The 23,753-nt window shown below is 44.8% G+C and overlaps 1 protein-coding gene across 3 annotated transcripts in view; it reads left to right on the forward strand.

The window, feature by feature from the left end:
* The window catches only part of DGKD (diacylglycerol kinase delta), a 130,457-nt gene that overhangs the window by 24,379 nt on the left and 82,325 nt on the right, over nt 1-23,753 (forward strand). For all 3 annotated transcript variants that reach the window (XM_049888476.1, XM_049888477.1, XM_049888475.1), the window contains exons 2-3: nt 20,994-21,104; nt 22,886-22,966. In XM_049888476.1, coding sequence (XP_049744433.1) covers nt 20,994-21,104; nt 22,886-22,966 — 192 coding nt within the window. The remainder of the gene's footprint in view (nt 1-20,993; nt 21,105-22,885; nt 22,967-23,753) is intronic.

Raw genomic sequence — 23,753 nt, forward strand, 5'->3', positions numbered from 1 at the left:
GCTCTCCTGGTCCCTCAGGGGTTCTCTGTTGTGTTCCCTGTCAGGGCAGTCATTGATTGTAGCTGGGCACCATCTAGTTCTTCTGGTCTCAGGATGATGTAGCCTCTGGTTTATGAGGCCCTTTCTGTCTCTTGGGATCGTAATTACCTTGTGTCCTTGGTGTTCTTCATTCTCCTTTGATCCGTGTGGGTTGAGACTCATTGATACATCTTAGATGGCCGCTTGCTAGTGTTTAAGACCCCAGACGGCACTCTTCAAAGTGGGATGCAGAATGTTTTCTTAATAGATTTTATTATGCCAGTTGACTTAGATGTCGCCTGAAACCATGGTCCCCAAACCCCTGCCCCTGCTGTGCTGGCCTTCAAAGCATTCAGTTTATTAAGGAAACTTCTTTGCTTTTGATTTAGTCCAGTTGTGCTGACCTCCCCTGTATTGTGTGCTGCCTTTCCCTTCACCTAAAGTAGTTCTTATCTACTATGTAATTAGTGAATACCCCTCTCCCACCCTCCCTCCCTACTCTCGCAACCACAAAAGAGTGTTTTCTTCTCGGTTTAAACTATTTCTCAAATTCTTATAATAGTGGTCTTATACAATATTTGTCCTTTTGCAGCTGACTGATTTCACTCAGCATAATGCCTTCCAGGTTCCTCCATGTTATGAAATGTTTCACAGATTCATCACTGTTCTTTATCGATGTGTAGTATTCCATTGTGTGAATATGCCATAATTTATTTATCCATTCATCTGGTGATGGGCACCTTGCTTGCTTCCATCTTTTTGCTGTTGTAAACAGTGCTGCAATAAACATGGGTGTGCATATATCTGTTTGCATAAAGGGTCTTATTTCTCTAGGATATAGTCCAAGGAGTGGGATTGCTGGATCGCATGGTAGTTCTATTTCTAGCTTTTTAAAGAAACGCCAAATCAATTTCCAAAGTGGTTGTACCATTTTACATTCCCACCAGCAGTGTATAAGTGTTTCAGTCTCTCCAACATTTATTGTTTTGTGGTTTTGGGATTAATGCCAGCCTTTTTGGAGTGAGATGAAATCTCATTGTAGTTTTGATTTGCATTTCTCTGATGGCTAATGATCGTGAACATTTCTTATGTATCTGTTAGCTACTTGAATGTCTTCTTTAGTGAAGCGTCTGTTCATATCTTTTGCCCATTTTTTAATTGGGTTATTTATCTTTTCGTAGATTTTAGAGATCAGGCGCTAATCGGAAATGTCATAGCTAAAAACTTTTTTCCAGTCTGTAGGTAATCTTTTTACTCTTTTGGTGAAGTCTTTGGATGAGCATAGCTGTTTGATTTTTAAGAGCTCCCAGTTACCTGATTTTTCTTCTGCATTGTTAGTAATGTTTTGTATACTGTTTATGCCATGTATTAGGGCTCCTAAGTGTTCCTATTTTTTCTTCCATGATCTTTATCATTTTAGATTTTATATTTAGGTATTGGATGCATTTTGAGCTTGTCTTTGTGCATGGAGTGAGGTATGGGTCTTGTTTCATTTTTTTGCAGATGGATATCCAGTTATGCCAGCACCGTTTGTTAAAAAGACTGTCTTTTCCCCATTTCACGGTTTTGGGGCCTTTGTTAAGTATCAACTGCTCGTATGTGGATGGATTTATGTCTTGATTCTCAATTCTGTTCCATTGGTCTATGTATCTGTTGTTGTACCAGTACCAGGCTGTTTTGACTACTGTGTTAGTATAATAGGTTCTAAAATCAGGTAAAGTAAGGCCTCCCACTTTGTTCTTCTTTTTCAGTAATGCTTTAATTATCTGGGGCCTCTTTCCCTTCCATATGAAGTTGGTGATTGATTTCTCCACCTCGTTAAAAAAATGCCCTTGGAATTTGGATCGGAATTGCATTAAATGTATAGATCGCTTTTGGTAGAATAGACGTTTTTATAATGTTAAGTCTTTATATCCATGAGCAAGGTATGTTTTTCCACTTATGTAGGTCTCTTTTGGTTTCTTGCAGAAGCGCTTTGTAGTTTTCTTTATATAAGTCTTTTACATCTCTGGTAAGATTTATTCCTAAGTATTTTATCTTCTTGGGGGCTAGTGTAAATGGTATTGATTTGGTGATTTCCTCTTCGATGTTCTTTTTTTTGGAGTAGAGGAATCCAACTGATTTTTCTGTGTTTATCTTGTATCCCGATACTCTGCTGAACTCTTCTATTAGTTTCAGTAGTTTTCTTGAGGATTCCTTAGGGTTTTCTGTGTATAAGATCATGCCGTCTGCAAATAGAGATACTTTTACTTCTTCCTTGCCAATCTGGATGTGCTTTATTTCTTTATCTAGCCTAATTGCTCTGGCTAGGACCTCCAGCACAGTGTTGAATAAGAGTGGTGATAAAGGGCATCCTTGTCTGGTTCTCGATCTCAGATCTCAAGGGGAGTGCTTTCAGGCCGTCTGCATTTAGGATTACCTTGGCTATTGGCTTTGTATAAATGCTGTTTATTATGCTGAGGAATTTTCCTTCTATTCCTATTTTGCTGAGAGTTTTTATCATGAATGGGTGTTGAACTTTGTTAAATGCCTTTTCTGCATCAATTGATTAGATCATGTGATTCTTGTCTTTTGTTTTATTAATATAATGGATTACAGTAATTGTTTTTCTAATGTTGAACCATCCCTGCATATCTGGTATGAATCCCACTTGGTCGTGGTGAATTATCTTTTTGATATTTTGTTGATTCTATTGGCTAGAATTTTGTTGAGGATTTCTCATCTGTGTTCATGAGGGGTATAGGTCTGTAATTTTCTTTTTTTGTGGTGTCTTTACCTGGTTTTGGTATCAGGGATGTGCTGGCTTCATAGAATGAGTTTGGGAGTATTCTGTCCATTTCTGTGCTCTGAAATACCTTTAGTAGTAGTGATGTTAACTCTTCTTTGAAAGTTTGGTAGAGCTCTGCAGTGAAGCCGTCCAGGCCAGGGCTTTTTTTTGTTGGGAGTTTGATTACCTTTTCAATCTCTTCTTTTGTTGTGGGTCTATTTAGTTGTTCTACCTCTGTTTGTGGTAGTTTAGGTAGGTAGTGTGTTTCTAAGAATTCATCCATTTCTTCTAGGTTTTCAAATTTGTTAGAGTACAGTTTTTCATAGTAATCTGATATGATTCTTTTAATTTCAGCTGGGTCTGTTGTAATATCGCCCATCTCATTTCTTATTCAGGTTATTTGCTTCCTCTCCTGTTTTTCATTTGTCAGTTTGGCCAGTGGTTTATCAATTTTGTTGGTATTTTTCAAAGAACCAACTTTTGGTTTTGTTAATTCTTTCAATTGTTTTTCTGTTTTCTATTTCATTTAGTTCAGCTCTAATTTTTATTATTTGTTTTCTTCTGGTGTCTGAGGGTTTCTTTTGTTGCTCTCTATTTGTTCCAGTTGTAGGGATAATTCTTTTATTTTGGCCCTTTCTTCTTTTTGTATGTGTGCATTTATTGATATAAATTTATCTCTGAGCACTGCTTTTGCTGTGACCCAAAGGTTCTGATAGGAAGTGTTTTCGTCCTCATTGGATTCTATAAATTTCTTTATTCTATCCTTAATGTCTTCTGTAATCCAGTCTTTTTTGGACAGGGTATTGTTCAGTTTCCAAGTGTTTGATTTCTTTGCCCTGCTTTTTCTGTTATTGATTTCCACTTATGGCCTTACAGTCAGAGAAGATGCTTTGTAATACTTCAATGTTTCGGATTTTACTAACGCTTGCTTTATGACCTAATATGTGGTATATTCTAGAGAATGTTCCATGTGCACTAGAAAAGAAAGTATAGTTGGTTGCTGTTGGGTGGAGTGTTCTGTATATGTCTGCGAGGTCAAGTTGGTTGACTGGCATTTAGATCTTCCGTGTCTTTATTGAGCTTCTTTCTGGATGTCCTGCCCCTCACCGAAAGTGGTGTGTTGAAGTCTCCTACTATTTTTGTGGAACTGTCTATGTCACTTTTCAGTGCTAATAGTTTGTTTTATGTATCTTGCAGCCCTGTCCTTGGGTGCATAAATATTTAATATGGTTATATCTTCTTGGTATATTGTCTCTTTAATCATTATATAGTGTCCTTCCTTATCCTTTCTGATGGATTTAACTTTAAAGTCTATTGTGTCAGAAATTAATATTGCCACTCCTGCTCTTTTAATTGTTTTTTGCTTGATATAGTTTTCTTCCATCCTTTGAGTTTTAGTTTGTTTGTGTCGTTAAGTCTGAGGTGTGTGTCTTGCAGGCCTCATATAGACGAATCGTGTTTTTTCATCCATTCTGCCACTCTGTGTCTCTTTATTGGTGCATTTAGTCCATTTACATTCAGGGCAATTACGGATAGGTATGAATTTAGTGCTATCATTTTGATGTCTTTTTTTGTGTGTTGTTGACAGTTTCTTTTTCCCACTTAATTTTATGTGCTGAGCAGATTATCTTTATATATTGTTCTTTCTCGTATTCTTTGTCGTTGATTTTGTTTCTGCTGAGTCTATTTTTTTCTTGTATGTTATTTCATATGTGGGATAGTTTGTCTCTTTTGTGGTTACCTTATTATTTACCCCTATTTTTCTAAGTTTAAACCTAACTTTTCTTTGTATCGCTGTATCTTCCTCTCCAAATGGAAGATTTATGATTACATTTCTTAGTGCCTCTTTATTGTTTTAATGTTGTCTTTTTTTACGTAATAACATTGCCGTTACCCTGTTTTGAGTGTTTTTTTAATCTTGATTTACTTTTTTGATTTCTGTGTCTGGGTTGACTTCTCATTGCTCTGCCCAGTGTTCTAGTCTTGGGTTGATATATTATTGATTTTGTAACCAAAGAATTCCCTTTAGTAGTTCTTGCAGTTTGGGTTTTTTCGAATTCCCTAAACTTCTGTTTATCTGGAAAAGTCCTAATTTCACCTTCATGTTTAAGAGACAGTTTTGCTGGATATATGATTCTTGGCAGGCAATTTTTTTCCTTCAATTTTTTAAATAAGTCATCCCATTGCCTTCTTGCCTGCATGGTTCCTGCTGATTAGTCCGATTTTATTCTCATTGACTCTCCTTTGTAGGTGACTCTTAGTTTATCCCTTGGTGCTCTTAAAATTCTCTCTTTATCTTTGGTTTTGCCAAGTTTGATTATAGTATGTCTTGGTGACTTTGTTTTAACATCTACCTTATGTGGAGTTCAGTGAGCATCTTGGGTAAATATCTTCTCATCTTTTATGATATTGGGAAAGTTTTCTGCCAGCAAACCTTCAACAGTTCTCTCTGTATTTTCTGTTATCCCTCCCTGTTCTGGTACTCCAATCACTTGTAGGTTATTTCTCTTGATAGAGTCCCACATGATTCTTAAGGTTTTTTTGTTTTTTTAGATCCTTTTATCTGGTTTTTCTTCAAATAATATTAGTTCCGAGTGCTTTATCTTCAAGTTCAGAAATTCTGCCTTCCGCTTGCACAAATCTGCTTCTCTGACTTTCTATTGAGTTGTCTCATTCTGTAATTTTATTGTTAATCTTCTGAATATGTGATTGCTGTCTGTCTATGGATTTTTCCGGCTTATTAAGCTTTTCATTATGTTCTTGAATAATCTTTTTAATTTCTTCAGTTGCTTTATCTGTGTGTTCCTTGGCTTGTTCTGCGTATTGCCTCATTTCCTTCCTGAGGTCTTGAAGGGTTCTATATATTAATCTTTTGTATTCTGCCTCTGGTAATTCCAGGAATGCACTTCCATCTAGAAGATCCCTGGATTCTTTGTTTTGAGAGCTTGTTGAGGCGATCATGGTCTGTTTCTTTATGTGACTTGATATTGACTATTGTCTCTGAGCCATGTTTAAGTTAGTGTATTAGTTTATTTCATGTTTGCTTACTGTGTTGTAGCTTCTTGGTTTGTTTTGTTTTGATATGCCCAGATGGGTTGCTTGAGTGAGCTAGCTCGATTATTTTCACCTTTGGAGCTCTGATGTCTTGTCCCCAGATGGCTAGAGCTGTTATCATGTATATCAGTCTAGGGGTCCATTCACTTTTCTTGTATGAATTCAGCTCAGGTGTCAAGGTAGCTGATCATCAAGTGTGTGGTATAGGCTGTGTCCTACAGTCTTAGAGGTGCAGGGGTGATTGGTGTAGGTGCTGGTATCTGGTTGCAGCTGGGGGTCACACTCTGAACAAGGCAGGGGGCTGAGAATCATCCCCCACGTGTCTCTGAGGACAGCGTGTCCCAGTTCTCTAGACTGTACAGTTAGGTGGGTTATGCAGACGGACCATGGGCACCCAGTGTTTTTGGCTTTAAGGTCTGGGAGGTACCAGTTATCCTTGGACCCCTGTTGTGGGTGGCTGGGTGACCTGAGTGGAGCCACTAATCCTTAGGCCCCTGATATGCATAGATGAGGACCCTGTTTAATAGGCAAAGCAATGTCAAACATCAAACACTCACCTCTCCGCCACACAGCTGAAATGGTTAGAGTCTGCCAACAAGGGCCTGTTCTCCTGAATAGGCCCACACAACACAGGTCCATGCAGAGGGGAAGGGTATTCAAAGTTCACGGACTGTTTATGCCTGGACAGGAGCTGCTTTTGTCCCGAGTTTCCCTGGTCAGTGGAGCTGGCAAATTATCTTTTTGCCGAATTTCATATTTATTTCTTCGCCATGGCCGGGTGGATGGCTCTAGGAGCTCAGCAGGGCCTATCTCAGGCCCAGGGAATTCAGCCGCTGAAGCCGGCTTGGGGGTGGGGGACACGGTAAAATACACGCAAGTACTCAGCTTTTGCCAATAGCTCCGTTCTTCTCTGGTTCTGGAGGTGTGAGTAGGCTGTGTGTCTGGCTGCTTCTGCCTGAGGAAACGGTGGCCGAACGCTAGTATCAGCGTACCACTGCCGCTCGGGGAATGGTGCCTGAGGGCTCCCCGTGATTCAGGTCCCGTAACGCGCCTCTCTGCTTCTGAATCGTCTCTTCCTCCCCCTGCCCCTCAGTTTGTTTTCTGAGCTTGCCCTTGATGTTCAGGGCTCCTAGCTTGTTATAAATTTACTCATTTCACTTGTTTTTTTCAGGTCTTTTATTGTAAAGAGGGCTTGCCAGAAGTGTCTTGCCTATTCCGCCATCTTGGCTCTGCCTCCACCTCTATTAGGTCTTAATGAGGCTTAGGTTACTCTGGGACACTTGAGGATAGAAAACTCGGATTGACAGGTTTAAGTCAGAAACAGCCACAGGCAGCACTCAGTGTCTGTGAGGACAGTGACAGGAGGGGCAGATGCCATTATAATGGCTGAGCAGATGTTAATTGAGCCCCAGAGGTGCTCTCTGTCACTCTAGGTCTTCATGGTAATGCACAGGAAGAGCAGGTCTTGCTTGGTAATGCCTGATCAGCTGCTGGCTGTGACAGCTACCAACAGTAGCAATTATTATTATTATTTTTTTATTATTATACTTTAGATGAAGGCTTACAGAACGAACTAGCTTCTTGTTAAACAGTTAGTACATGTATTGTTTTATGACCTTGGTTAACAACCCCACGACATGTCAACACTCTCCCTTCTCAACCTTGGGTTCCCTATTACCAGCTTTCCTGTCCCCTCCTGCCTTCTAGTCCTTGCCCCTGGGCTGGTGTGCCCTTTTATTCTTGTTTTGTGTTATTGCCTGCCTAATCTATGGCTGAAGGGTGAACCTCAGGGGTGACTTCAGCACAGAGCTAAAAATGGGTCCAGGGGCCATACTCTTGGGGTTTCTGCAGTCTCTGTCAGGCCAATAAGTGTGATCTTTTTTTGTGAGTTAGAATTTTGTTCTACATTTTTTTCTAGCCCTGTTGGGACCCTCTATTATGATCTCTGTCAGAGTAGTCAGTGGTGGTAGCCGGGCACCATCTAGTTGTACTGGGCTCAGTCTGGTGGAGGCCGTGGTAGTTGTGGTCCATTAGTCCTTTGGACTAATATTTCCCATGTATCTTTAGTTTTCTTCATTCTTCCTTGCTCCTGAAGGGGTGAGACCAGTGGAGTATCTTAGATGGCCTCTCACAGGCTTTTGAGACCCCCGATGCTACTCACCAAAGTAGAATGTAGAACATTTCCTTTATAAACTATGTTATGCCAGTTGAGCTAGACGTTCCCTGAGACCATGGTCCCCACAGCCCTCATCCCAGCAAATTCCGTTCCTCAGGGAGTTTGGATGTGTCTGTGGAGCTTCTATGACCTTGCCTTGGTCAAGTTGTGCTGGCTTCTCCAGTATTCAACAGTAGCAATTATTGAAGCCCCAGATGAGGATCTGAATTCAGCTGATGGCAGAGGCTCCGGAAGAGGGACAGGGCTTGAGGTATTTTAACAGTTAGAACCAGTAATGCTGGGTAAACAGTTGGAAATGGGATTGAAGGAGGAAAGAGCTGAGTAGGCTTGAATGCTTGGTCAACTTCCACGGTGCTGTTAATTGAAGAAGAAATACAGGGTGGTAGGAGCAGGTTGAGGAGCCCTGGTGGCACAATGGTTAAGTGCTTGGCTGCTAACCGGAAGGTTGGTGGTTCAAACCCACCCAGCAACTCTGAGAGAGAAGGACCCACTGATCTGCTTCTGTAAAGATTATAGCCAAGAAAACCCTGTGGGGCAGTTCTTCTCTATCGCTTGGGGTTGCTGTGAATTGGAGTTGATTCAGTGGCACACGGCAACAACAACAACAGGGAGCAGGTTATAGAGTAAGGGGTTGATGAAGAGACTGGTTTGAGATAAAGAGTGTGGGGCCTTGGACACTGGGGACACCAGCATTTAGCACTAGATTAGTATAGCCAGTAATGATGACCAAGAAGTAGCCAACTCAGCCAGACCAAGTTAATACTAGATTAATATAGCCAATGGTGGTGACTAAGAAGGAGTCAATTCAGCCAGTCCACCTTTAGCAGAGAGAGGTGCATTTGGCTGCTCATTGATGCCATCAGGGCCCCGGATGTTTCTGTCTTTTTGCTCCACCATCTTTAGATTGTTGACTTGCCACCTCATGGCCTCAATATGGCTGCCACAGCACTGGGCTTTGTGTCTACATTCAAGACAAGAAGAAAAAGGTAATTGAAGCCATATGGGTTCCCATATATCAGTAAAGCAACTTCCCTACCTCCTCACTCCCCAAAACGATTTCTGCTTAGGTCTCTTTGTTGAGGACTGGGGATCAGGCCTGTGATAACTGGCCAGACTAGGTACAGTGCCATCCCATTGTTAGCAAGGAGGGGAGGGAACCAGTGTGTGGTGGGCTGTTAACAGCGTCTGCTGTGCCACTGTAGCAGAAAACCCATTGTGGTTGAGTTGATTCCACCTCATAGCAACCCTATAGGACAGAGTAGAATTGCCCCATAGTTTCCAAGGTTGTAATCTTTATGGGAGCAGACTGCCACACCTTTCTCCTGCTGTGTAGCTGGTGTGTTCAAATGGCCAAGCTTTTGGTTAACAGCTGAGCGCTTTACCACTGTTCGACCAGAGCTCCATACTGCAGCAGAAGTGTCCCTGGATTTAGGGAAAGTGGGTATGAGCTCAGATCGAAGGGTAGGCCTATGAGCGGCTCTTTGGAGGATTAGGCATAACATTTTGGGGTTACTTTTTGCCTTTTCAGGTTTGGTCCATCCTCACGTTACCGTGGACCAGCGTGAGGCGTTTTCCTTTCTCTCGGCAGACATCAGGGTGCCTTTAATGACATCAAGGCTTTGAGACATAGCCACTTTTAATCTTGGTGGCAGCACATTGAAGGAGAGAAGTAGGGTAATGGCAGAGGGGAACTTGGGTTCTCTTGATTGGTAAGGAAAGAATGGCTGCCCTTTTGCCACGAGCTGGTGTTTTGGGGCCTTTGGAAGAAAGGCCTGGTGATGTGCTCAGCCACTGGAGACCCTGTGGAGCACGGTTCTACTCTGGTACACGTTGGCTTGGTACACGTGGGCTTGCCACGAGTTGGAGTCGGCTCAGCGGCAGCGCGTTTGGGTTTTTTTGGTGGAAACCTAATGTGGGTGTCATCGTGTTAGGTCGGCAGCACTTGGTGTGAGTCCTGGCTCTGCAGAGTTGAGAGTTGTCTAGCCGCTACTCACCCTCTGCTGTGCCTCAGTTCACCCTTTCCTGCTCATCTTTTTTGCCATGGAGACATGAATGCATAGAACATTCAGTTGTGGTTTGAGATATGTAAACTCCCTCCCCTGCTCATGTGATAAGACCAGGTTGTAGGTAGGCATTTGCCGTTGTGTGACGTCAAGGCGGTTCCAACTCACAATGACCCCGTAGTTGTAGATACTTCTGAATCAAGATGAATGTGTGGGTAATGTTTTGAATGTTGTTGTGGTAGGTGCCGTTCAGTTGGTTCTGACTCTGAGTGACCCTGTGTACCACAGAATGAAATGCTGCCAGGTCCTCTGCCATGCTCACAATCGTTCCGTTGTTATGCTTGAGTCCATTGTTGCAGCCACTGTGTCAGTCCATCTCGTTGAAGGTCTTCCTCTTTTCCGCTCACCCTGTACTTTAGTAAGTAAGCATGATGTCCTTCTCCAGGGACTGATTGTTCCTGACAACATGTCCGAAGTATTTGAGATGCAGTCTGGCCAGAGAACGAATAAAGCCAAAAAGAACCAAACCCAGTGCCGTCGAGTAGATTCCGACTCATAGGAGAATGAATAGATGAGGGAATTTACCTTTGCCGAAGGGATTTAAATCAGAGTTATCAGTAGACTTTCATGTGAAACTTTTCATTTTGCAAACATATTTTTGGCCGCTCTCTAGGTCCTTGGAGGCCTGGTGGCACAATGGCTAAGAACTTGGCCATTAACCAAAAGATTGGCAGTTCAAACCCACCAGCTGCTCCTTGGAAACCTTGTGGAGGCAGTTCTACTGTCCTATAGGGTTGCTATGAGTCCGAATCTACTTGACGGCAACAGGTTTCGTTTTGGTTCTCAAAGTCCTGGGTTTGAATCCCAGGTCTGCCATCAGCCAGCTGTGTGGCCTTGAGTGAGTTACATATTTCTTCTGACCTTCAGTTTCCTAATCTATAAAATAGGAATATTTCTCCCGACTTCCAAAATTAGTGTGAGGATTAAAATGTGAAAATAGTGGAGAATGGTAGATTCTCCGTAAGTGTTTGGATATGTTGCACATGCCTTGTGTTTTGTGAACAACTTATATTCTAATTGTTTCGTGCTTTTTTTTTTTTTTTGTATTATGGTGGTCCATAGAGAAGCTTTGGGATAGGAGCAAAGAGGACTTCAAGGTTTCTTCTTTGGTCTGTTGTGAGCTGTTCAAGCTTGGACAGAGGACTCAGCCTTGGTTATCTGTCAATTGGCGTATTAGTGACTGTCTCCTAGACCACATGTTTGTTTTAGCAAGAAGGCAAATAGACATAAAAATACTCGAGAGAATTTATAGTGATGTGCAAATTTAGAGCAGTGTTTTTACTAGCTCCTCTCCACTCAGGCATTTTCATAGTTCTTTTGTGTTAAATTTTTATGCCAGTATCTCCACTTCTTTTGGACTCAGTGAACTTGGGTGGCGTTGCTCAACACAGTCAGGATTATATAGCTTTTTTGTTGAAGGACAAATGAGGTTTAAGAACAAGGAGATGCCTGAAGTTGACATTTGGCACAGTTTTTGCCCCTTTCTACTTTCACTTTTTTGCTTATATCCTGGACTTTCCTGCCCATCCTTCCCATGGTCATATCCCCCAGGCCCTGGGCGCCCTTGGGCGGGCTGGTGCCTGTGGGGAGGACGTGCGTCCCTGTGCCCGCAGCCTTGGCCCTACTGGAGGTGCTTTCATTCAACAGCACCCTCTCTTTACTAGGTGGCTACTTTGCAGCTGTTGTTTGTTTGTTTTTTACCAAGTAAATGTGGTTGATCTCACATGCACAGGACACTAATGGCATCAGTAAAACTGTGCCTGAGATTTTTGTCTGTCCTTTTATTGATTGACTTGATTTTTTCCCTTATCTCTTTCATAAACAGTGTTGTTGTGTGCTGTCAAGTCGATTCCAACTCATAGTGACCCTATAGGACAGAGTAGAACTGCCCTATAGGGTTTCCAAGGAGCGGCTGGTGTATTTGAACTGCCATCCTTGTGGTTAGTAGTCTGAGCTCTTAACCAGTTCGCCACCAGGGCTCCACATAAACTGTAACACATCCATTATATAAGTCATGAAGCATAATAATAAAAAACATAACTGGAAGTTACCAGTTTGCTTGTATTACGCATGTGTTCTCTTCCTGGGGTTACGTACCTTTTCTTAGTCACAGGGCTTTGAACCAGTTCGGTGGGTTCGAACTTCTGCTAAGAATTTGCATTTCTAACAAGTTCCCAAAACCCGAAAAACTCATGTCGATTCCGACTCATAGCAACCTTAAAGGACAGAGTAGAACTAGGGCAGAGTAGAACTACCCCATAGGGCTTCCAAGGAGCCCCTGGTGAATTCAAACTGGCAGCCTTTTGGTTAGCAGCCATAGCTCTTAACCACTATGCCACCAGGGTTTCCAACAAGTTCCCAGGCGAAGCTTGTGCTGCTGTTTAGGGACCAATTCTGAGAACCACTAGTAGAGCAGTGGTTCTCAAAATGTATTATACATAGGAATCACCTGGAGATCTTGTTAAACTGAGAGTCTGATTCAGTATGTCTGGGGTGGAAAGGCAACTTCTCAGCAAGGGGGGTCGAGTCCTGGAATGAACAGGTGCGGAAGCCCTGCACAGTCACCATCCCATTGATTCTCCCGGTAAATGCCTATTCATGCCTTCCACTGGTTTTTCTTTTGCTATCTCTTTTTCTTTTTTTAATTGTTTTGTAGGAGTTCTACCTATATTCTGGATGCTAATTACGGCTGTGAGAAATATTGTTGGTATTACCTCCCTAGTTAAGACGTGTCCTCGCACTTTCTTTTATGCACAACCGAGCATATATCCATTCACGATTTCTGCGTGAACACTTCAGTGTCCTTGGCACATCACATTGTGTCATCATTCTCACTGTCTGTGAGCATTGTTTCATCGACCTTCATTTAGGCTCTCTGCCCTTTAAAGTTCTCATCTGTGCTTTAAATTAACTTGTCTATTTGAACTCATGTAGATAATTCTTTATAGAGCTCAGTGCTCAAGGCAAACATTTTTTTAAATTGTGCTTTAAGTGAAAATTTACAAATCTGGTCAGTCTCGCATACAAAAACTTAACACACCTTGCTATGTACTCCTACCTGCTCCCCCCCACCCCCCGAGACAGCACACTCCTTCTCTCCACCCTGTATTCCCTGTGTCCATTCAACCAGTTCCTGTCCCCCTCTGCCTTCTCATCTCACCTCCAGGCAGGAGCTGCCCACATAGTCTCATGTGTCTACCTGAGCCAAGAAGCTCGCTCCTCCTAAGTATAATTTTCTCTTATAGTACAGTCCAATCCTTGTCTGAAGAGTTGGCTTCAGGAATTGTTCAATCTTGGGCTAACAGAGGGTCCAGGGATCATGACCTTCAGGGTCCCTCTAGTATAAGTCTGGTCTTTTTATGAGAATTTGAGGCCTGCATCCCACTGTTCCCCTGCTCCATCAGGGGTTCTCTGTTGTGTTCCCTGTCAGGGCAGTCATCAGTGGTAGCTGGGCACCATCTAGTTCTTCCGGCCTCAGGCTGATATAGTCTCTGATTTATGTGGCCCTTTTTGTCTCTTGGGCTCATAATTACCTTGTGTCTTTGGTGTTCTTCATTCTCCTTTGCTCCAGGTGAGTTGAGACCAGTTGATACATCTTAAATTGCTGATTGGTAATGTTTAAGACCCCAGAAGCCACTCACCAAAGTGGAATGCAGAACATTTTTTTAATACATTTTATTATGCCAATTGACTTAGATGTCACCTGAAACCATGGTCCCCAGACCCCCGTCCCTGCTACTCTGGCCTTCGAAGCATTCAGTTTATTCAGGAAACTTCTTTGCTTTTGGTTTAGTCCAGTTATGCTGTCCTCTCCTGTATTGTGTGTCGTCTTACCCTTCACCTAAAGTAGTTCTTGTCTACTATCTAATTAGTGAAGGCAAACATTATTAATTGAGCGAAACTGTTGTTTAATGATGGTTTCATGGAGTAGTTTTGGTTCAAGGTCTAAAGATTATTTCCAGGCAATAGATTTGAGGGTTCCCCATTCTCAGTGGATCCAGTAAGTCTGGTTTCCACTTGAATTTGAAGTTGTGTTCCATGATTTTCTGCCTTTGATCAGGATCCATCCGTTGGGTCCTTGATCAAAATGTGCTGAACAGACTTCTCAGTTTTAATGTAGTTGCGTTTAGCGATCTTACATTTCATGTTTCGTATCTGTTATCTTATTTAAGGAATCCTTCCCAATCCCAAAGTCATAAAGAAATTCTGTGTAGTCTGCTGAAAGTTTTAAAGTTTTGCCTTTTGCATTAAATCTGCCATCTGCCTGGAACTGAGCTTTCTGTATGGTGAGGTAGGGAACTGATTTTATTTTTCCTACCTGGATAACGTCTTGTCTCCACGCTGGTTTTTGAGCTGTGCCTCTCCTCCTTCCCAGCCTACTCTGCCATCCCTGTCACACACCAAGTGTTCTGTGTGGCTCTATTTGACCCAAAATTCCACTTTTGGTGATTTACTCTAAGGGATAGGACAGGATCTGTGCTGATACTTAGTCACAGGGATATGCATAGAGGCAGCACTGATAGTCTTCAGTCAGTTGGGGATCAGCTGATGATTTTGGCATATGGATATGGTGAAATGCTCTGCGGCTGACAATGGTGGTGGTACAAGATACTTTGAACCACTTGCCGTCAAGTCATTTCTGGCTCATGGTGACCCCATGTGTGTCAGAATAGAACTGTGCTCCACAGGGTTTTCATTGACTGAGTTTTTGGAAGTAGACCACCTGGCTTTTCTTCGGAGGCTCCCCTGGGTAGACTGGAACTTTGAACTTCTTGGTTAGCAGCTGAGTGTGTTCACTGTTTGTACCACTCCTTAATGAATAATTTCTTTAAGAAGAATCAGGACAGCTGGTTTCTATGAGGCAGAGCCTAAAGATGTCCCAAATGTCTAACTTTTCCAAGCTGCTCCCTCATCCCTAACATCAGCTACTCCCTTTCGCCTCAGTTCTCTCCCTCCTGTCTGTGGGTTCCCTAATTTCTCGCAAAGTCTCACAACTCATGGGCCATATAAAGGAAATGAAATGGCTCACATGGTTGTGGAGGATGGCAAGTCTCAAATTCTGGGTCAGGTGTAGACTTCTCCGTGGCCCTCAGTCTCTGCCCAAAGGCACTCAGCTTTCTCGCTCTGTGGGCCAGGAAGCCCACTATGCTGTCTCCTGTGGGTCTCTCCTTCTTTGGCAGTGGTGGGCTCTCCTCTTTCCTCTGGAATTGGCTCTCTTTTAAGGCAAAACTGATCGATGCCCTTGGTAGGCCACAGTTACCCTATCACACAATCACCTGGGTGGAAGTTAGAAGACCGTGGCTATAAAGGCCTCATGCAAAAGTAATCAATCCACTACAACCCCCTCCCCCGCAAAAAAAAAAAAAAAAAAGAACAAAAAAACCTGTTGCTGTCGAGTCGATTTCAACTCATAGCAACCCCATAGGACAGAGTAGAACTGCCCCATACTGTTTCCAAGGAGCAGCTGGTGGATTTGAACTGTCGACCTTTTGGTTAGCAGCCAAGCTGTTAACCACTACGCTACCAGGGCTCCTTCTACCACCCAGGGACTCCTAAAACATGTTTACTCAGAATTATGTTGACAGTATGTTATGACAAAGCATAGTAAGTTAGAGGACAGTGTGTACGATATGATTCCATCTTTATAAAAGGCTAAAAAGTGTGCCATCACTGTTACTTCCTGGCCTGCTCACATCCGGTAGCTTCGACCTGGCTTCTCTGTCACTCATTGCGCCTCCTCTGGAGGGGTCACCAGTGACCTCCCCATGGCCACCGCTCTGGTTGCCTCCCAGTCCATACTTGAGCCCTTGCTGCTGCCTTCGACACCAGGCGTGGTCTTCCTGGTGCCACCCTCATCTCCTGGGCTGGTTTTCTGCCCACTTTGCTACCGGGCATCTCACTGTCCTTTTTGGACTCCTTCCTCCTTTCCACATCCGAATGTTGGTGTCCCTGGCTTCTGTCTCCCTCTCCACAGGGACCTTTTCTGGAGTCTCCGGCGTTAAACTCCTTCTTACCCTCCACACCCACATATCTGGCCGCGGCGCTGCACCTGACTCCAGGGGTGTCCTCTGGGCGCTCAGATCCAGCATGTCTGAGCAAAACCTACAGCTCCCTTGAGGTAGATGCCTGGGAGTCATCCTGGATTCCTGTCCTGTCTACCCCTCGTTGGCCCTGTCTGCTGGTGTGTCCCATCCTCGAGCACCCCCGATGTCCGTGTCCCTATCAGCTTCTTTCCAGACTCATTATCCCCACCTTGCCCTCTGACAGGAGTTTCCAGAGTCTTCTGCCTGCCTCCTAGTTTCACCCTCTTCCCACCCATCCTCCATACTGTAGTTCTGAGCTGCCACTCACTGCTTCAGGGCCCCAGTGTCTACAGGAGACTGCCCAGACCCCTCAGGCAGGCACCTGCTGTCTCTGATCTGGGCCCCACGTTCTGGGCTCTGTCTCCAGCCCCGGAGTGGCTGGTGGGCCTCTGATGGCCGGGTAGTTCTGGGCCTCTGAGGGCCAGGTGGTTCTGGGCCTCCATCTGTGCCCAGCCCTTCTCCTGCTGCTTAGACACCTGCTCATCTCCTAAGCCTTTCCAGCACCCCGCCTCGTGGGCAAACTCTTTACCCCCCACACCGTCCCGTCCCAGCCAAACACCTCAGCAGCGGGCATCTGACCAGCCACTTCAGCCGGTCAGGTTTTCCACCTGCGGGCTGGAAGCCCTCTGTCCGGGGCACTTCTAGAGCCATCTTGTGCAGTGACTCGAGCGGCACCCACATCCTGGGTGGGACTCCGCTTCATTGCCTTGGCTGTTCTGGATCCCTGGCCTCTCTGCATCCGCCCTTGCTCACGGTCAGCCCACTTCAGGAATTTGCTTCCTTCTGCCTCGGAGGAGAGGAGTGTCCACTTTGCCATGGCCGCTCCGTATCTGACGGCTGGTTGAGCATGTTCTCGGTGCCTGTGAGTGGCTGTCTTGGCCCTTCTTGCCCCGATGGCACTAAAGGTGCCTTAGATGGAGTCTCTGGCAGAACGACAAAGAGCTGGCCTTTTGTTTGTGTAAAGACCTGCCAACACTATCCTCAGAGCCTGGCAGCCGCGGGCGAGCGTGATTGGGGCCTGGGGTTTAGGCTGTTAGTTCTTTGCTCTGTGTGGGGCAGCGAGGGGCCGTGCCAGCCGGGCAGGGCTTCCTGTGGGCCCATTTCACGCCTGCCAAGCGCGAAACAGTTGAGTGTTTAGGGATGTTATTCCTCTGACCACTTTCAGCTCATTGCTCCTGATGGCGTGGTTAAAAATACTGTGAGTGTGTCTGTGGTATCTACGCACAGCAAACCCGAGGAAGAAATGCCGTTTCTGAGAAAGCTTCAGAGGACTGCTGGTCTTTATCTCTCCCGGCCTCTTCCGCTGAAACCCACCAGAGCCTTTTTCTGAGCACACTTGTTCTATAAATAGAACCCAGCTCTCCTCGCGTAGGCCCATTGCAGGCTCTCATCCGCTTTCTGCGAGATTTGTGTGTGTGCGTTTGTGTGCGCACACGCGTGGCAGGGTGGTTTGTGTTTTCACTTTGCTTTTCTTTTATGTGTGAGTTTGTGGCGGGAGATGCAGGAGAAAATATTCCAACTTTTATCCTCTAAAAATAACTTGTAACTTTTTTGTTCTGTGTCTTGGTGGTTTTTTTTTTTTTTTTTAGTAATTTGCATTTAGGAAAGAGATGGAAGGGATGACTTCCCCTGCGGAGGTGAGTGGTCCCTGCAGAGGTGAGGGAGATGTGTCGGGCGAGGAGAAGCATCTGAACCAAGAAAGAGGGGATCTTGCGACCTCTGTCTCTGGCTCCCAGGGGTTGTTAGCACTCTGTGTCTTTGAAGAGCCTGTTGAAATCAGTGTCATCCATGTGGCCTTGGATCTGAGAAGAATGTTAGGTTGTGGGCTGGTCTGTATCTGCAGCCACTAGGATCGAAGTTGGGGCTTCCTGACCACCTTGGGTCACCTGTGTTCTGTTCTGGCGCATGTTCTGTGCTTCGGAAAGTCAGAGCCTTGGCCAGGTAGCATGAGGCTCCACCTGTGTTGGCTGTTTCTGTCCTTGATCCTTTGGGAGCGTTGTTCCTCTCTTCTCTCTTCCTGGTGCTCTTTCCTTTACCTGGAAGGGGGGATGGGTGACCACCTCAGAACCGGTTAAGGCGGCCACCACAGAGTGCGTGAGTACATTGTTCACGTGTTTTTTTCCTTGTCTTGACCCTTATAGGGGGCTGTTAGCACCACTAGGCCAACACCAAAAGCTACAAGTTCCATCATAATTGGCACATGGGTGGGCATTCGAACATCTTGCAGTGGTCTGTGGGTGCTGACACATGAAGCCCACCCTGCCCAGGAAGCTCCCAGGGAGGACATCCTACGGTGGGGTTGAGGAGACAGAAGCTTAGCTGGGTTCAGGGACGCCCAGGCCTCTGTGCACAGAGTACTGCTCATGGTGGACGGGCGGTGTGTGTTGTCAGTGAGTGTGTGTTTGTGTGTGTTTACAGGGTGCATGTGTTGTCAGAGTGTATGTGCATGTTGACAGGATGTGTGTGTGTATTGTCGGTATATGTGTGTTGTTGGTGTGCGTGTTGACAGAGTGTGTGTTGTGTGTGTGTGTTGACAGGGTGTGTGTGTTGTCAGTGTGGGTGTGTTAACAGGGTGTGTGTGTTTGTGTGTCAACAGAGTATGTTGTCAGTGTATGTGTGTTGTTGGGTATGTGTGTTGTTGGAACGTGTGTGTGTGTGTCGGAGTGTGTGTTGTCAGTGTGTTGATGTGTGTGTTGTCAGAATGTGTGTGTGTTAATGGTGTGTATGCATGTATTGGTGCTTTTGTGTGTGTTGACTGTGTGTTCATGTGTAATGAGTGTGTGGATGGGTGCGTGTGTTGTCAGTGTGTTGGTGTGTGTGTTATTAGTGTGGTGTTGGTCTGTGTGTGTTATTGGTGTGTGTGTGTTGACTGTGTTGGTGTATGTGTGTCATAGGGTACGTCTTTATGTTGGCGGGGTGTGTGTATGTGTTGATGGGGTTTGTGTGTTGTCAGTGTGTGTGTCTTGATGTATTATGTATTGAAGGGGTATGTGTCGGTGTGTGTGTGTGTCGATGGGGTATGTATGTTGACAGTGTCGGTATGTGTTGATGGGGTGTGTGTTTGTGTTGTGTGTGTGTGTTGATGGAGTATGTCTGTTGACAGTGTGTGTGTGTGTTGATGGTGTATGTGTGTGTGTTGATGGGGTACGTCTGTGTTGACAATGTGTGTATGTGTTGATGGGGTATGCTCTGTGTTGATAGTGTGTGTGTATGTGTTAACGGGCTATATGTTGATGGTGTGTGTGTGTGTTGGTGGGGCACGTCTGCGTGTTTATGGGTTGTATGTATGTGTTATCGGGGTACCTGTGTGTTGTGGGGGGCTTTTTCCCACATTCTTCTGAGGCATAGTTACCGCGTATCCTCAGCCAGTTCCTCCTCTGTTATGAACAGGATGATTGAGGGACCAGACGGCCCCGGTGTCCACACTTGAATTCTGGAGCCTTTGGTTGAAATGTGGTTTCTGGGTCAGCTTCGTGTTAGTTTTATCTTATGTAGTTTTAAGTGGCCACAGATGCCTAAGTATTCGTACAGATACTTCTTTAATAAGTTGCTTAACTTATAAAGCTCTATGGGATTGGGTAAATAAACAGAAGCGTCTCTGAACCAATGTTCTTGTCCTTGAGCAGAATTGTTTTATAAATTCTACTTATATTTCCACAACGAGACTCTTGGTAGAATGAACATGTCTGTTAGGTGGGGAAACAACAGTGTGCACGGGCCAAAAGCAAGTTGTTGTTTTCACAGACGTGGTTTGTTCACTCTGATTGTGTTAGTGGCTCCGAATGGTTCAAAACATGTAGTGATCAAGCAGTTCCTCAGGCGTGTAACTTCTGAGTGGGCTGAGGGTTCACGCGTCCTGTTAGGTGTCCAGCACACGGGACTTGGATGAGGGGAGGCAGTGCGGAGATGTTGGGCCTGCCCCGTTTTTGGCTTTAATGGAGCCAGAGAGGCTTCTGCCTGCTTCCGGATTCTCCTCCGACAACTTCTTCCATGTCATGGTGGATTCTGGATCAGATTTTTAGGATGAAGTGAGTTTTAGTGACCTTATCTATGGTGCTTCTTTCAGTATGCGCAGATAAACGTAATGTGTGTGACTGGAGGTGAGGGCCAAGTAAAGGTGTGAGCCTGTGCTGGCCAGCCCCAGAACCGCGTACACAGATACACATATGGTGTGTGACTGGGGTAACAGTGAGGGCCTGAGTGGCCAGCCCAAAGTTGTGTATGCATTCATGTGTATAGTGTGTGACTGCAGTAACAGTGAGGGCCTGAGCAGCCAGGCCCGGAGCTGTGTACACGGATACACCTACAGTGTGTGACTGGAGGGGTGGGACTGAGCGGCCAACCCAAAGTTGTGTACCCAGACACGTGTATAGTGTGTGACTGGAGTAACAGTGAGGGCCTGCGCGGCTAGCCCCAGAGCCGTGTGCACAGATATATGTATGGTGAGTGACTAGAGGTGCGGGCCTTAATGGCCAGCCTCAGAGCCCTTTGTGCAGATGGTTTTGGCAACAGGATTCTGAGAAATGGCAGGAGGCCAGAGAAGGAGGCAGGGCTAAGAATAGCTGAAAAATACCAAACACTGAGGATGGGAATGCACTGGCCTCTGTCACTGTCGTCCTCACTGTGGCCACTTAACCAGGGTCCTGAGAGCCTCCGTGTCCCTCTTCTGCTCACTAACCCTGAGCATGTCCACACATGTGTTCCATCCCCAGCCACACTTGGTCTGCATGGAGGCCTGCCGGTCATCAGGGGCAGAAGTGTGCCTTGGGCACGTTGGATGGGTGGCAGGGCCCTAAAGACCTGTGGCTCTGAACACGTCTCTGTACTTCCAGACCGTCATCAAAGAAGGAATGCTGACCAAACAGAACAATTCATTCCAGCGATCAAAAAGGAGATACTTCAAGCTTCGAGGACGGACACTGTACTACGCCAAAACTGCAAAGGTGAGGGGGCGGAGGGAAACCTCACCCAGAGCCATCCTGGGGCTGAAGGGCAGGAGTTTGGGTGTGCGTCTTCACGCCGGGCAAAAAGCTTCCATTATTGGATTGCTGATCTCCAGCTAGCTTTATGATGTTGTGTTTGTCTCAAAGCATGCTTTGGCTCTTATAGACAAATTAATTTTTGCTCAATTTATTTTTTAATGTCATGCCACCCACAAGGAAAGGAAAAAATATCACAGAAATAACACATTACAGGTGGATATGTTTCTTTTCAGAAAGATTGGGGATCACAGGCTACGAATCTCTTATTATGGGTGAAAAACATCTTTGAAGTGTATCAGGCTTCTTGGTGTATGAGCAGAAATGTGAAATTCTGTATTTCTGCGCTTTCTAGCTCTTAGCCTTCATGCTACGTGCTGTGTCGTATGTAAGATTTAAAGCTGCAGTTACCAGGCAGATGCTAACTTTTGTGAAAGTCACTAAATTACTGCCATGTTTAATCAGTGTGGTGTTAAACATTTCTAACACTAGTGCGTTTGCAAAGCTAGTTTTTAAATTCTGAATACCAGCATTTTTGCTCCTCGGTGGAGCAAAAAAGCAAGTCCTGGTATTTGTGCATCTGTGTCTTGTAACACAAAGCACAGCTCTGAATTTTGATGTCTGAAACCATGCTATTGGAATAAGACGGATATTTTGGCATTAAAAAGTTGAATCTGAATCACTTACATTTTGAGATGTTATCCCTCGAGAGTGAGATAGTGCATTAGAATTTAAAGTTGAACAAAGCATCTTGTTTAGAAAGTGTTCTGACCACATCTCTTACTTTTTAAAAACCCTTAACAGTTATTTTTTAGTTCCGTGTGTGTGCGGTGGCTGCGTTTTAGAGTTTACTTAAAATACTGAGTACCTTCTCTTAGTTATTAGTTAATATTTCCTCCAGGGCCTGCCAGTGGAACCCTCTTAACATAGCAGGGCCAGGCAAAGGGGAGGTGGAGGCCAGGTAGGGGACTTGGGGAGCTGAGAGGAGGCATGGGGGAGGAGGGCCCCAGGCATCATTCTCAGCCTTCCGGAGCCTCATGTTTCCCTTTCTCCAGGATTAGATTTCCTCTGCTCTGTCCCTCGCTTCCCTTCTGTTTGGGCCTGCCTCTCTTCCTCTGGAGCCCTGGTGGTGCAGTGGTTAAGCGTTCCGCTGCTAACCAGAAGGTCGGCAGTTTGAATCCACCAGCCAATCCTTAGAAACCCTGTGGGGCAGTTCTACTCTGTCCTATAAGGTCACTGTGAGTTGGAATCAACTTGATGGCAACAGGCTTGGTTTGGTTTTTTGATCTCTTCCCCTAGAAGGATTTATTTTAGCCAGCACCTTTCCCCCAAGCCTGCCAGCTGGAAAGCCTAAGGCTGAAGGACAGGCTTCCTCAGGCCCAGCCTCGCTTTCCCAGGTGGAGCACCGTGGGAAACACCGTTTTGTGTTACAGCACACAAATGCAGAAGTGCCAGCGCTGGTGCTCTTGCTCCGGAAAGGTGATCACCAGTGAACTCCCTGAATTAAAAAAGCTCATGAAATTGTGCCCAGGAGCTATGGTGTGTGTTTTGTTAGATGATAGGGTGGTCTGAGCCAGCAGCCATTTATTGATGAAGGCACCTGGGTGTCTGTGGGGCTTGGTGGAGAGTGGTGGGTGGTACGGGGCCTGGGCCAGGGCTCCTGCCTGGGCAGGGCTCGGGGACGTGCCTGTCCTGGGGAGCCTCCGCCTGGCCTGACTTCCCTCCCTGTGTTTGCCTCTCTCCAGTCCATCATTTTTGATGAAGTGGATCTGACAGACGCGAGTGTGGCCGAGTCCAGCACCAAAAATGTGAACAACAGCTTCACGGTGAGGTTCCGGGTGCACGCCTGTCTTGGCTCTTTTCCATATTGGACAGTCATTTTGCCTTTGAATGAATATGTGAGAGCAACTCAGACTTTTTTATCCTCTTTTCTGATTGGAACCATTCCTGGTAAATTTTGACTTTAATGCTGAACATAATATTAATACTTTAATGCTGGAAAAAAGCTGAGAATTTTATATTTCTTATCACTTGGGCACAGAAATTTACCAATATTTGTTTTTCACGATTATTGTAGAAAATTTGGAAAATGCAGAAAAGTATGCTGAAGCAATTAGAAGACAACCATAATTCAGTCACCTTGAAACAAAAAACCTTCATATTTTGGCGTATTTCTTTTCTTTTTCACCCCCCCCCCCCCCCCAATTTATAAAAGTTACAATGCTTTCTGCAAAAATTCTAAATGCATAAAATCTGTAAAGAAAAACGCGGGGAGGAAAAAAAACACGTGACTTTACCACCCAGAGGTAACCAGCTGCTCACTCCAGAGTGTTTATTTCTTTATATTCATGTTTATTCTTATTCATATTTTTTATTTTATTTATTCATATTTTTGTTTTATTTTGTGATTGATGCCGTTGTTGATACAAACAGGATTTTCCGTCCTCCATTTAAACTCTCAGTTTGTATTGATACAACTGTTCTTGGTTTTGCTGCGAGGCCTGCTGAACTTGTCAGACTTTCTGATGGTCTCTCTTACTTTCTTCTTCGTTTAACTTGGAATGCTTGTACTTTTTCCCTATTAATTTTGTTGTTTACTTATTGGTTGAGGAT

The sequence above is a fragment of the Elephas maximus genome, chromosome 6, assembly GCF_024166365.1.
Source record: "Elephas maximus indicus isolate mEleMax1 chromosome 6, mEleMax1 primary haplotype, whole genome shotgun sequence".
NCBI classification, from domain to species: domain Eukaryota; kingdom Metazoa; phylum Chordata; class Mammalia; order Proboscidea; family Elephantidae; genus Elephas; species Elephas maximus.